Here is a 13,904-nt window from a genome sequence, read left to right as displayed (position 1 = left end):
TTAAGATGTTTTTAACTTCAAACCACTGTTCAGGAGTGAAATATGTACAGATCAAGCACTGTTTACAAGTGAAAAACAATTTGAAATGGTTCTAATGGTTTGAAGTTCTTGCAAACATGCAGCTTTTCACTACAAAAGATGTTAATTGATGTTCTGGAGTTGTGTGGATTATTATGTTTTTATCAGCTGTTTTTACTTTCATTCTGACGGCACCCATTCACTGCAGAGGATCCATTGGTGAGCAAGTGTAATGCTAAATTTCTTCATGGGGTTCAGATGTAGAAACAAACTAATCTATGTGGCCTGAGGGGGAAAATATTTTTTATAAGCATTTATTATTATTATTTTTTATTATTAAACTATTCCTTTAAGCATATTGTACATAAATGTACAAAGAGCATTATAAGAATTCATATGAATTAACCAAAACACAACATACACATTACAGCACACATTAAACATGCGTTACTGAAAATTTCTTCAGTTGTTCTCAGAAAACGGAGACCTTGGTGCTTTAACAAAAGACGAAAATGCAAAAAAAACAAGCTACTGATTCTCTATCTCAGCTCAGCATTCATTCAAAACCTATTTTTGAACTTTTGTTCAAATTGTTGAAAATCAGCTGACATTACCAACCTGAACAATAACCACCCAGTCAAAATGGACTTTGCAAAAAGGCTTTCATCAAGCCAGTGCGCTTTAAACTTCAAGAACATAAGACCACCTTTGTTTTTCACCAAACAAAATTAGCTGATGGAGGTCTAAAAACCCCCCAGCAAAAATGGCATATTAAACTTATAGATAGATGTACTCTACTCTTCTCTCTCTTTATGAAACATAATACATTTCTCAACCCACATATGGTCGAGCCATTACAATTCAGCAGGGGAATTCCTTTTGAATGCAGATAAAAGAAAATATTTTTTCTATAAGTCCTAAGATTGCTGTGCACATCTGCACCTGTGCCTCAGGTCCATCTATGTTGAACCCAATGACTTTCCATTGTTAGAATCTTTGCATTTGAATGAATGACATTTTTTGTAATGAATGAAAAGACAACAGGTAAAGCTAAGACAAAAAAAGGTTTTAACTGAGCCTGCAATATAATGTTGTTTACTTCAAAATTACTGTAAAAACACTGTACTTTCCAAAAAACTGGTTCACCACATATTACTTGCAATATCTGAGTCATATGTGGTTCTTCAAAGGCTTCATTTATCTACAATATCTTTGTTTAATGTTGCTGAGACTTCTGCTCGTTTGGCAACAACAGGCATTTAAATCTTCTCGTTTTATTTAGCATGCCTGCGCGTGCAATGTGGCAAGGCGAGCTAATCAACTGCGGTTAATATGTTGTGCCATTCGACGCGTATCGTGAGAAACAACAGTGCTGTGGTTGGTGGCCTGAAGAATTAGCCAATCTCACAGTCATGAGCTCTAATGATGCTCAAGGCAACAGCGGTGCAAAAAGCTTAAAAACAGCCTGCAAAAGTCTTCTAATGTTCAAAATTAAGACTGCAAGATGGGGTAAAAGTGCCATTTTCATTTTAAACATATACTGAGTATGCATGACAGTGATGAATATCCAGAATTTTTATGCCGTTCAAATTTGAGGCCATGTTGAGAATCTGAGAATTTAAACATGGTATTGAATTTTAAGATTTAGAAAAAATTACATACACATATATACACGTACAGTCTAATCACGAAGGCAAATGTGACCAAGGTTATTATAGTTAACTAAACCTAAAACTATACCATAAAAAACAAAAATTGTTACTTAAAATTAAAATAAATGTTAACTGAAAAAAAAAAAATAATAATAATAATATATATATATATATATATATATATATATATATATATATATATATACACAGTATAAATAAATAAATAAATAATTTCTCATTTTAATTTAGTTGGTAACATATTAAAAAACTAAAACCAAAAACTGTATAAACATACTTAATAATAATAATAATAATGCACAACAAAATTACTCAAATGTTAGCAGAAAATATTTCATTAAAACTGACTATTACATTAATAAAAAAGGAGTATCTTAATGATAATAAAATGACATTGCATATGACTCATTTGTACAGACAGTCAGATGTTTTTGCTTTATCTTATCTTCATTAGATAATCTTAAATCGTACCGGAAAACATGATCAACTTTGTGGGTTCATGCAGCTGAAGTGAAGCAAAAGAGAGACAAACCAAATACTAAAACATTCTAAAAGTGACGTTAACTGTTAGTTTCACTTCTCACTCAGATTTTTATCATAAACTCAAATAAAAAAAGGTTTAAAAAAGGTTGCATAATAAAACAAAAATCTGTTCTCTTTTTCAATTATCATTATTAGATCTGTACATAAACATCTCTAAAAATGCATTGTTTTAGTGAAATTGAACATAAAGCAACAGTGCCTCCCCCTGAGTATCATACACACTGCAACAGGTCAGTGATTTTCACAGGTTTTGCTTCCCAGAATGTTCATTGGACATCAAGCGGTGACCCAAAATGGTACCGTACGAAGCAAATTTATTAATATTACCACAAACTTCGTTGGCAATACAATATGCAAATTGTGTTGCATGTCATTTGGTTTCTAAATGACTTAAATTTCAATGGTTTCATGCTCTCAGCAGTCAATAATTGAATGCATAATGTATGTGTTTGGCACAATTCACCAGAGGTGGGTAGAGTAGCCAAAAACTGTACTCAAGTAAAAGTAAAAGTACTTGTAGAAATATTTACTCAAGTAAAAGTAAAAGTAATAGTCTGAATAGTTACTTGAGTAAGAGTAAAAAAGTATCGGATAAAAAAACTACTCAAGTTGTTAGTTACTAGTTACTTTGGATCATATACTGAATATAGTCTATTTTTATTTAGATGTATAGATATTTAGATACAATTTATATATACACACACACACACACACACACACACACACAACTGCCCTTCAAAAGATTTTTTTTAAATGTAATTTATTTCAGTGATGCAAATGAATTTTTATCAGCCTTTAAGCCAGTCTTTAGTGTGACATAATCCTTCAGAAATCATTCCAATATCTTGATTTATTATCAATGCTGTTCTTTTCAGCTTTCTATTCATAAAAGAATTGTGAACAAAATGTCACAGGTTCCAAAAAAAGCAGCAAAACCCTGTTGAAAAAACCAGCATATGCTGGTATAGGTATGTTTTGAAGCATGGGATGCTGGTTTGGGCTGGTTTAAGGTGGTCCTAAAATGGTCTGACCAGCTTAAGACCAGCACATGACCAGCTAAGGACCAGCATAAACCAGCAAAAGACCAGCATAAACCAGCATCACAGCTTCAAAACATACCAAACTAGCATATGCTGTTTTTTTCAACAACACTGATAATAAATCAATATATTAGAATGATTGCTGAAGGATCATATGACACTGAAAACTGGAGTAACAGCTGATAAAAATTCAGATTTGCATCACTGAATTAAATTATATTTTAAAGTATATTAATTAAGTATATTAATTAATTATTAATTATGTGTTTTGTATTTATATAACCTCTGACACGGAGAAGAGAGAAATCTCCTCACAAGACCGCAACAGAACATCTGAACATAACGAAATAAATGTATATGACTTCTTCCGTCTGTTCCGCAAAATGTAAACAAATGTAGCTTTTATTTCTGCAAGCGTAAATATTGTGAAAATATCAATATTAATTGTGTCTAGGCAAAGGTATTACTCCTGGAACTAATGCGGGTTTGGCGGGTGTTCATTTCATAATCTGTGACAGCTTATTTAATGAATTAATTATAGATTGTATTTAATGTATAAGGTACATTTACAAAAAAATGGTTCGTGTACTGTAAACGAATCTATACCTGTGGAACCGACAGCACACGCGGTGTTCATCTAATGAAGATCTTCATAGCTAGCAAACCAGCCTTTGCAGATTTGCTTTCAATTGACTGTAGATCCAAAGCCATGTCTTCAACGCTCTTGATGTTCTTAAACTCTCTGTTATCTGAGCGAGAACCGCTTCAGCGACTCAGCGCGTGCCGCAGGGAACTGAACGAATCATTCAAACTGATTCGCGAACCGATTCACTTGTTTGCCAACTGGTTTGATCGAGCCTTCGAACAGAATTGACTCAAAAGAATGAATCATTCGCGAATGGCCATCGCTCGTTGCCCAGAGAAAGGTAGACGGCGCGTTTGGAATAAATTAAAGCATTTTTGTCTTTATTATTACGTATTGCATTAAGATAAAGTAACGAGAGGAGCGTCGCACACAGTAACTAAGTAAAAGTACCGTTTTTTCACTAAAAATGTACTTGAGTAAGAGTAAAAGTACCCAATTTTAAATATACTATAAAAGTATTAGTTACTCAAAAAATTTACTCAAGTAAATGTAACGAAGTAAATGTAACTCGTTACTACCCACCTCTGCAATTCACGTCTCACAACCTGTCCATGTTACATCTGTCTAATTTGGTTTCTTCTACCAGGGCACAGATGAATTTGCTGCAAAATACAGCTTCATTGGAGCTACAGCCTTTGACTTAAACAACAAAAGATATGAAAAGCAGTAACAATGCATTATGCTAAGATCAAATCTGGCACCTGCTTGTCATCTCAACAAAAAAAAGTGCACATGAAATGTCATATTTTATTTCTTCATATTTTATCATTGTCGTTTATTTAGAAAAGACAGTGCGGTATTGCTCTAGATCATATAAATAATCTCCGTGCATAAGAATCAGTCCAGTCTTGACATTTAGTTCAGGTTCATTGCATTGCATTGATATCCTTCCTTACAGTAAAAGAGAAAAGGATGAGGTAACTCTGAGAGCTTTGCTTGCAGATGAAATCTCTCTGCTTGCAGATGAAAGTTTCAAATGAACTGATTTCCTGAAGCAATGGGATGTGCGGTCAAGTGGAGGAATATGACTATATCAGTCTCATGCAGAGGTGAAAAGGCACTGGCTGAAACAGGAGGTACTGATCCTCATTTTACTCGTGCATCTTATCCCACAGCGTCAGCTCTTGCAAAACTATTTTATAGTATCACATGCATTACTATTAAATTACATGCCTATAGGAAAATCAACATCTATTAAAAGAGCATTTTCCAGATCCATGTCTCAAAAAAAAAAAAAAAACTGCTTCTGAGTTCGGGAGGATTTTCTCTGCCTAAAGCAAGACAGATGGGGAATCGATTTTCAGAAAGTTTCAGTCCAGATCTCATTTTCTATAAAAATATGATGGGAATTCTTGTTAACGTGATCAAATCAGGTGCTGAGCTTCATCGTACGAAACAGGCCGTGTTTATGAGAAACCAGTTATGAGACTCCATCAGCCCTGATGCCCTTTCAATAATTGATCAAATAACATCATGCATAACAAAAAGTATTGGATGCTACTGGCTGGTGTCTTTCTGATGAACTGATATGTGCGCTGCTCGCTTCCCTGCTGAAGACATCTATCATTGAGACAAAGAGAAAGAGTCAAACAGCACAAAAGATCCCCAAACTAATCCATGTCTCAAAATCTTCCATGTCCTGCGCATTTCCCTTCAGATCTTTTGAGAAGAAACATGTCTAGACATAAAACAGTGAACTCTGAAGCAGTGAATGTACAGCAAGTAAAAAAAATATCTGTGAATAATTTTAATCTAATAGAGTGATATACTGGGTAAGTAAATTAAGACACAATTTTGAACATTATGAATAGCTAGATATTTAAAATGCATATTTATACTGTATGTATTTCTGTGGATTTAGACATTATTTTAATTGCGCTTAAAAACAATCCTGGAAGCATCCGTGCAAATTTGTCACATTGAAATATTTTTGTAAAAATATACATAGGTAAATATGGCTGTTTATTACTGTGTATTGTTAAATTGGTGCATATATATAAAAATGATTATTTTTCCTTGAGATCTTTTAAAAAATTGTATATTACAAACAAAATGCACCATAGCTCTCAATCTGTGCAGGTATGTTTCATTACGTTCCTTGGGTTGTTTTTTGCTTTTTATAGTGTTGCTGAAAACCATGTATGAAATTAATTTAAAAAATAAATTAACATGGATACATTACAATACACATAATAATGCATATCAATTAAAGACATCATTGCATGAGAAGATTTAAAATATGTAACTGCATAATAGTCAGTTATAGGTATAAAAGTTTGTTAGAAATATTAGGCTACAGTATCACATTGCCCTTTGAGAGGTGGAAGAACAAGGTAAAGGGATTGAAATGCATAGTTTGAGGGGACAGTTCTCAGAAACACAGAACCCGCAATGAGTCAGTGTTTGAGTGATCATGTGCGTGAGAATGTGGTTTAATTCAGTCTGTGCTGTTTATAGACCAGTCATAGGGCAGATAGCTCACTTTGACCTTTCCTTCTGACAGCAGAGTCTGTAGAGTCCTCTGCTTCTGTGATGCTCCCATATAGTCAAACACCCAGTTCAGCAGCTGAAAAAGAAAACATTAATAATTGAGTATGTTTCAAGACAGAACCAACAACCACTTGCATTGTATGGAAAAGAGCAGCTTGGACATTCTGCTAAATATCAATATGATTTACACTGTCAGAATGAATGTATATACATTTATAGATATTGTAAATGAGAATACTTTGGGTATTAACCTGTGGTGTGTATGTCTTAATTGGAGGGCAGCCCTTTGCACCACAGTTCAGTGCAAAATGAATGAGAGGCTCAACATCAGGAAGTGCCACCTAATGGATGTAGACACACATTACTAACGTTAATAGCATTCACAGACAACTTTTACTCCAGTGTTTCTCAGCCTATATTTGGGGCTAGTGAGATTCTTTTAAAGCAGTCTCTTTTGCTCACCAAGTATTGCATTTATTTGATCAAAAATACAGTTAAATTAGTACTATTGTGAAATATTATTACAATTTTAGATAACTATTTTCTACCTTAGAATATTTTAAAATGTAATTTATTTCTGTGATGCAAAGCTGAATTTTCAGCATCATTACTCCAGTCTTCAGTGTCACATGATCCTTCAGAGATCATTCTAATATACTGATTTGCTGCTCAAGAAACATTTATTATTATCAATCTTGAAAACAGTTGTACTGTCATAATTGTTTCATGATTTTTTTGATGAAAAGAAAGTTCAAAAGAACAGTATTTAAACAGAAATCTTTTGTAAAATTTTACATCTTTACTGTTGCTTTTGATCCATTTAATGTGACCTTGCTGAATAAAAATATTACTTTCTTACCAAAAAAAAAACGTTGAAATGTATAAACTGGTATAATCAACATAAATTAACAGGGTTAGACTTACACTTACACATATCTTTCACTCCTTTACAAAAAAAAGAGCAAAAAGACAATTAATAATTTTTTTATTATTTTAATGTATTTTCAGTCTTTTGACAGCCCTAATATATTTTATTTTTTAAGTATTTTCTGATTTATAGGCTTAATAAAATAAATCTCAAATACTTTTAAATTCACCTGGAAACTTCTTAAACCTCTGAAAATGTTATTGTTGCTAAAAATGCTGTACCTTTCTGCTATTAATCACAGGCAATATCAGAATTCACAGTTGACATACAGTCTTTAAAAAGAACCAAAATGGGGGGTTTTCAACATGATTCCATAGAAAAAAAAATTTTTTTGGTTCCCTAAAGAACCTTTCAGTTCTTAAAATAACCATTTTTTCTTAGTGTGAAGAAATTTTAATAATTTAAAGAACACTTTTGCACTAAAAAGAACCTTGGAAGGGAACAAGAATGATTCCTTAAATGTTAACAATCCTTCATAGAACTATAGATGCCCATTTAAAAAACATATTATATAATATAAACCCGGAGTGGTATATGCTCTTTTTGGGATACCTGCAGCCGAGGGTCGTTCCTGGAAAAGGGCTTCATGAGTTGTGCCACACCTTTTCGATTTCCTCTAAGCACTCCATTTTCAATATCCTGCAGTGTGAACACCTCACCACCAATGAAGTAATAATAATAATAATAATTCATTACATTTATATAGCGCTTTTCTGCTTTTCTAAGCACCCAGAGCGCTCTACATTGTGAGGGGTGGTGTCTCCTCGTCCACCACCAGTGTCAAAAATGGAGACCCAGACAGTCACAATGACACGTACCTTTCTTATTTAAAACATAACGCTGGCATAATGCTGCTCAGGTCATTCACTCGCCACAAACATCAAATATCAAGTGCATGTAGCGTTCGTGTCTGTGGCGAATCCATTGAACATGGTTTTGCATCTGTTTGATAAGCAGCGTGTGATGAGATGGTGAAACAGTGCGTTACCTTTCCATTTTCAGAGAGATGATCAGAGTAGAGTTTCAGCGTCAGATTTCTCAGTGCCTTCGAGAGCTCACAGGCTGCTTTGGGCAAGTGTCACAAACAATGAATGAATGAATGATGCATTTATATAGCGCTTTATTGTGTATTGCTTTACACCCAAAGCGCTTTACAATCATGAGGGGGTCTCTCCTCAACCACCACCAGTGTGCAGCATCCACTTGGATGATGCGACGGCAGCCACAGTACAACGGCGCCAGTGCGCTCACCACACACCAGCTACAGGTGGAGAGGAGAGAGAGTCATTGAGCCAATCAAGTGGATGGGGATTATTAGGAGGCCATGATAGACAAGGGCCAGTAGAGGGAATCTGGCCAGGACACTGGGGTTACACCTCTACTCTTTACGACAAGTGCCATGGGATTTTTAATGACCACAGAGAGTCAGGACCTCGGTTTAACGTCTCATCAGAAAGACAGTGCTTTTTGACAGTATAGTGTACCCGTCACTATACCGGGGCGTTAGGACCCACACAGACTGCAGGGTGAGCACCCCCTGCTGGCCTCACTAACACCTCTTCCAACAGCAACTTAGTTTTCCCAGGAGGTCTCCCATCCAGGTACTGACCAGGCTCAACCCTGCTTAGCTTCAGTGAGCAACCGGTCTTGGGCTGCAGGGTGATATGGCTGTGGCCATATCAGAGATAGATATCATATAATGAGAGTAAGAATGTTATTGTTGCTGTCATATTATTTAAATTCTATCATTGCAATCTTAGAACATTTTATAAATAGGGCTACACAATTATGAAAACATTCAGGGTCAGCTTTTTAAAGAAATTAAAACTTTTATTCAGCAAGGATGCTTAAAATTATACAATAAAAATTATACAAAAGATTTATATTTTAAATAAATTATGTTGTTTTGAAGTTTTTTATTCATCAAAAAATAATGCACAAAAGTATCAGGGTTACCACTAAAAGTTTTTAAGCAGCATAACTGTTTTTGACATTAATAATAGTAAGAAATTTTTTTGAGCAGCAAATCAGCATATTAGACTGATTTCTGAAGGATCATGTGACACTGAAGACTGGAGTAATGATGCTGAAAATTCAGCTTTACATCACAGAAATAAATCACATTTTAAAATAAATTCAAATAGAAAACAGTTATTTTAAATTTGAATAATATTGCACAATATTGCATGTTTTATGTATTTTTTCATCAAATAAATGCAGCCTTGGTGAACAAAACAGACTTCTTTCAAAAACATAAAAAAATTAAATCTCATTGACCCCAAACTTTTGAAAATTAAATCTGATTCCCCATTGCAGGCATGTTAAAATGTTCAGCACCTGCAAAAAAATATGTTCCACATTTAGTATCACATTTTGATGCAACGTGTGTAGAAAGCTGTAATTGACACTTGTCATGATTATTTCATTGCTGCACCTGTAACTGCAATCTTGATTATTAATTAAATAATTGTGAAGCCCTAATTACAAAAACTAAAAATAGACAGCACAGCTAAGTATGAAAGTATAAAACTTGATCAATAATATTTATTATTATTTATAAATAATATTCTAAAAATAATATTCAAAATAATACAATGCATGCTTAATTGACTGCAGTTTAATACTTAAATATTAGAGGTTTAGAACAAACTCTGAGCAGAATGATTGAAAAACATCAATACAGTGCTGCCTTACAAACACTTTAATAATAACAAGCAGGAAACTAATGTTTAACAAGATTGGAAATGAACCAAACTCATAAATGATTAAAGAATCTTTGAGTGTAACCCTAAGCTTCATGCTTTAGAGATGCATGCAAAACACAAGCAGGTCTAGACAAGCACATTTAAGAGAAGTGAGGGCAGAAAGATAGGGTTTCCAATGAGAAAGATGAAACTATAGCAGATGTCATAAGCCCTTCATTAGGCAGCATGCTGCCATTTCTCCAGAGGTGAGGGCTGTGTTGGGACATACTCCAATAGCTTGAATACTGTCTGTCATCAAACTGCCTTTGTTTAGCCAGTCACAGAGTTCAAATGCTTCCTCACGATCCAACGCTGGGTAATTTCATCTGCTACCTTCCTATCTAAAAAGTGAGAGTGGAGCCAGAACAGTCTATGAGAGCCAACACCAATGGGTTAATTAACAATCGCTTTTAACACCATCATCCCAGACACCCTTCAGAATAAACTGACACAGCTCTGTCCTCTGACCTCTGTCTGTCAGTGGATCAACAGCTTCCTGACAGACAGACAGCAGTTAGTAAAGCTTGGTAAATTCACATCCAACACTCGTACCATCAGCACTGGAGCTCCTCAGGGCTGCGTTCTCTCCCCACTGCTCTTCTCCCTCTACACGAATGACTGCACATCTAAAGACCCCTCTGTCAAGACGACACCAAGACGACACCAAGTGTCTGCTATGGCCATTCCAGTCCTCTGACCCGAACCCTATAGAAAATGAGTGAGGTGAACTGAAGAGAAGAAGCACCAACATGGAGCTATGAATCTAAAGGGTCTGGAGTGATTCTGGAATGGTCTCTGATCTCTTGTCAGGAGTTCTCTAACCTCATCAGGCATTAAAGGAGAAAATCTAGAGCTGTTATATATATATTAGTTGCCTTCATTCATACAGTGCTGCCTGTTTAGTCGTTGACTAACAGGAAAGTGAGGCAGGGCTCTACTGGTTCTACAGTAAATCATGACAGTAAGTTCCATACACATTTTGTTTGCTGTCCTAGTCATAACTAACCTGTTTGTGGCTTTATAAAAAATATAGTTAACTAATGTTACACCCAAATAAATTCCTTGGTTAGCTGACAGAGAGAGAGCTGAATGAAGCTGCCCACACCCTTTTCTCTGCACAGCCAGTCAGTCCAGCAGCTCAGTGCCGGTACATCCTGATAATCACCTTGCTTTACTTCAACTCCTCTGTGTCCACATCCCTCGCACACTTCAAATTAATCTGAATTAGACTAGAAATGTAGGATGCAATACCAAAAGTTTAGCATAATTTGTAAACCGAATTTATGTTAAACTACTTAAATTAATACTTTATTGAGAAAGGATGCATTAAATTGAAAGACAAATCACATTTTAAAATATATTTCAATGGAGAACAGTTCTTTTAAATTGAAATAATGTGTCACATTATTGCTGTTTTTATTGTATTTTTGACCAAATAAATGCAGCCTTGGTGAGCATAAGATAATTCTTTCAAAAACATAAAAAATGTGCAAACCACAAACTAGTAAAAACAAGAATGCTTTTTGGAAAAAAAAAATCTCAAAAATTATGTTGATAAAGAGCTTAAAAATAAATGAGCTGGTTGTAGTAAAGATACTGTTGTAGTCAAAGCAAACAGGTAAATAGAGTTTGTCACCTTCTATGAACTGAAACAGGGCTCTGTTATATTCATTAATAAAATCTAACTTACAGTTTCCAGTTGTAGTCTATAAAAGATGGCCACTGAAACAAGAGGGAGATCTTTAGGGGATGGGCTGATTCAGTTATCTTTCATCACTATAAACTGAGTCTGACAACAGCAGATATGGAAAGGTTGCTCACATGCAGGCACAACAAATCCAGAAAAAAAAAAACCTTGCCCACTTACTTAGTTCAAAAAACAAAAAGGGGCAACACAAATAGCAGTCATTCCTCATTCCTTCAACACTCTAGGCCAGCAACAAACATAAGGAAGTACTGTAGGAAAACAACAACAAGCAGCCAGTTCATGACATACTAACCTCCATCAATCTCACCATCAGAGTCAAGGCTATTTTCCCCAGGAACAGGTGGAGCGTCCAGCGGCACGGGCTCCTCTCTTAATGATAGGACGAGATGTTCTAGTCGCTCAGGATCCTAAACACACACACACAAAATTCTCCAGAAGTACATATCAATCCATTAGTCAACATAGAAATCATATATCAGTTACGGTTTTTTTATCTCACCAGGTTCTGGAGGTCCTCGTTGTTTCCCACATAGAGGTTATTGAAGAATATCTGTGGTACGGTACTGTGACCTGTGAGCTCCTTCAATCGTGCTCTTAATTCTCTGTGTTTGTTTATATCCACATCACACACAGGAACACCTAATGTACTCAGAGTAGCTTTGGCCTGTATGCAGTGTGGACAGCCTGGCACTGAGTACACTGTTACCCGTCCCATCATGACTGTCCCGTCCTCCACCATCACAGCACCTGAAAGAGATCAGAGTAAAAGCATTCACAAGTTATCATCTGAATTTCCTGAACACTTCTCACTTACCTACAAGCTGTAAAACTAATTAATCAATTAATAAACAGGCAAAAAGAGGCACGTTCCACAAAAAACATTTTGGTGTCCCATGACTTTTTTTTAACCATTAGACACAAAAAATCCTGCATTGAGACACGCAAGATAAGTTAATGGTCTGGATGTCTTAACAATTAAAGCCATAAAACTTAAATAACTTATGCCATAATTTTGGAATTATATATTGAACTGATATTCAATTGTAATTGTGTGAATAAAAAACTTTTAATGGCTTTCCCAAATTCCTAAATCAAAGTATATTTATTAGTATATATTATTATATTTTTTAATTATCTTTTATTTTTATATTTTCAGTTATTTTGCTTTGGTCTTTTTAATATTTAGCTTTATTTTATTTGTATTTCAATTTTAGTACTTCAACTTTAACGGATTTTATTTCAATTGCCAAGACATTTCTTTCATTTTTCTAGTTCTTATATTCAAGATTCAAGATTCAAGATTTTTATTTGTCACATACACAATTATACAGGGTATAACCAGCAGTGAAATGTAGGTAAATAAAGTAGGTTATACTTTTATATTTAAAGGTTTTTTATTTTTACATTTTCGTTTTATTTTAGCCTATTTCATCTTTAGTTTAATAAACAAAAATAATGTCATGCAGTTTTAATTTAGTTAATATTATTAACACTGAAAGTATACTACTGTATTGAGACACTGCGCCATGCAAAAATGGCAAACATCTTTTAAAAGAAACAACAACAACAAAAGCTCATATTTAGCTGAAACCCCTCAGGTTGACAAATGTTTTCTGAAGGCCAAGCACCTCCATTTATGCTTATTTGTTGGGGAAAAAGCCATTTTACATATAGGCCTAGCCTACTATTTATGGAAAATAGCAAAACGATATTTCTTTACAAAACTGGACCGCACTAAAGTAAGCATGATTCTGCCAAAATACTTGTTACTATAAAATATAGTTATGGTTCCTCCTGTAAAACAATAATAAATACATTTAATTTTTTTCAGTAACACTGGGTTTGTGCATTTTTAACGCTGGTTACTAAAGTAAACGTTTGTACAGAGTCTGCCATATAATTAAAATATATTGTTTGCACTCTGCAATAAATGTTAATTTTTTTTATGTATATTCAGTAACATGTTTTGTCTTTAAATTTTTTAAATTTATTAATTTAAAAAAAAAAAAAAAAATTATACTGCATGGATCAGTATTACCCCCCCCAAATAGAGTCTTTTATTTTGAAATATTTAGAAACAGTGTCCTGTTGCTTCGTTGGTGTCATTATCACACCCT

General features: G+C 34.5%; 1 protein-coding gene across 1 annotated transcript; it reads right to left on the bottom strand.

Moving 5' to 3' along the window:
* Nucleotides 1–6,354: 6,354 nt before the first annotated feature.
* Nucleotides 6,355–12,526, bottom strand: LOC306877097 (uncharacterized protein; the record flags this gene model as incomplete). The annotated part of the gene is made up of 6 exons (XM_079428635.1): nt 6,355–6,483; nt 6,659–6,748; nt 7,888–8,010; nt 8,324–8,397; nt 12,080–12,194; nt 12,287–12,526. The coding sequence occupies 6 exons, from the start codon at nt 12,524–12,526 to the stop codon at nt 6,355–6,357; spliced, it is 771 nt and encodes a 256-aa protein (XP_079284761.1).
* Between the last annotated feature and the right edge of the window lie 1,378 nt (nt 12,527–13,904).

Source organism: Barbus barbus (genome assembly GCF_936440315.1).
Source record: "Barbus barbus genome assembly, chromosome: 11".
NCBI classification, from domain to species: Eukaryota; Metazoa; Chordata; class Actinopteri; order Cypriniformes; family Cyprinidae; genus Barbus; species Barbus barbus.
This window is presented reverse-complemented; position numbering and strand designations above follow the sequence as displayed.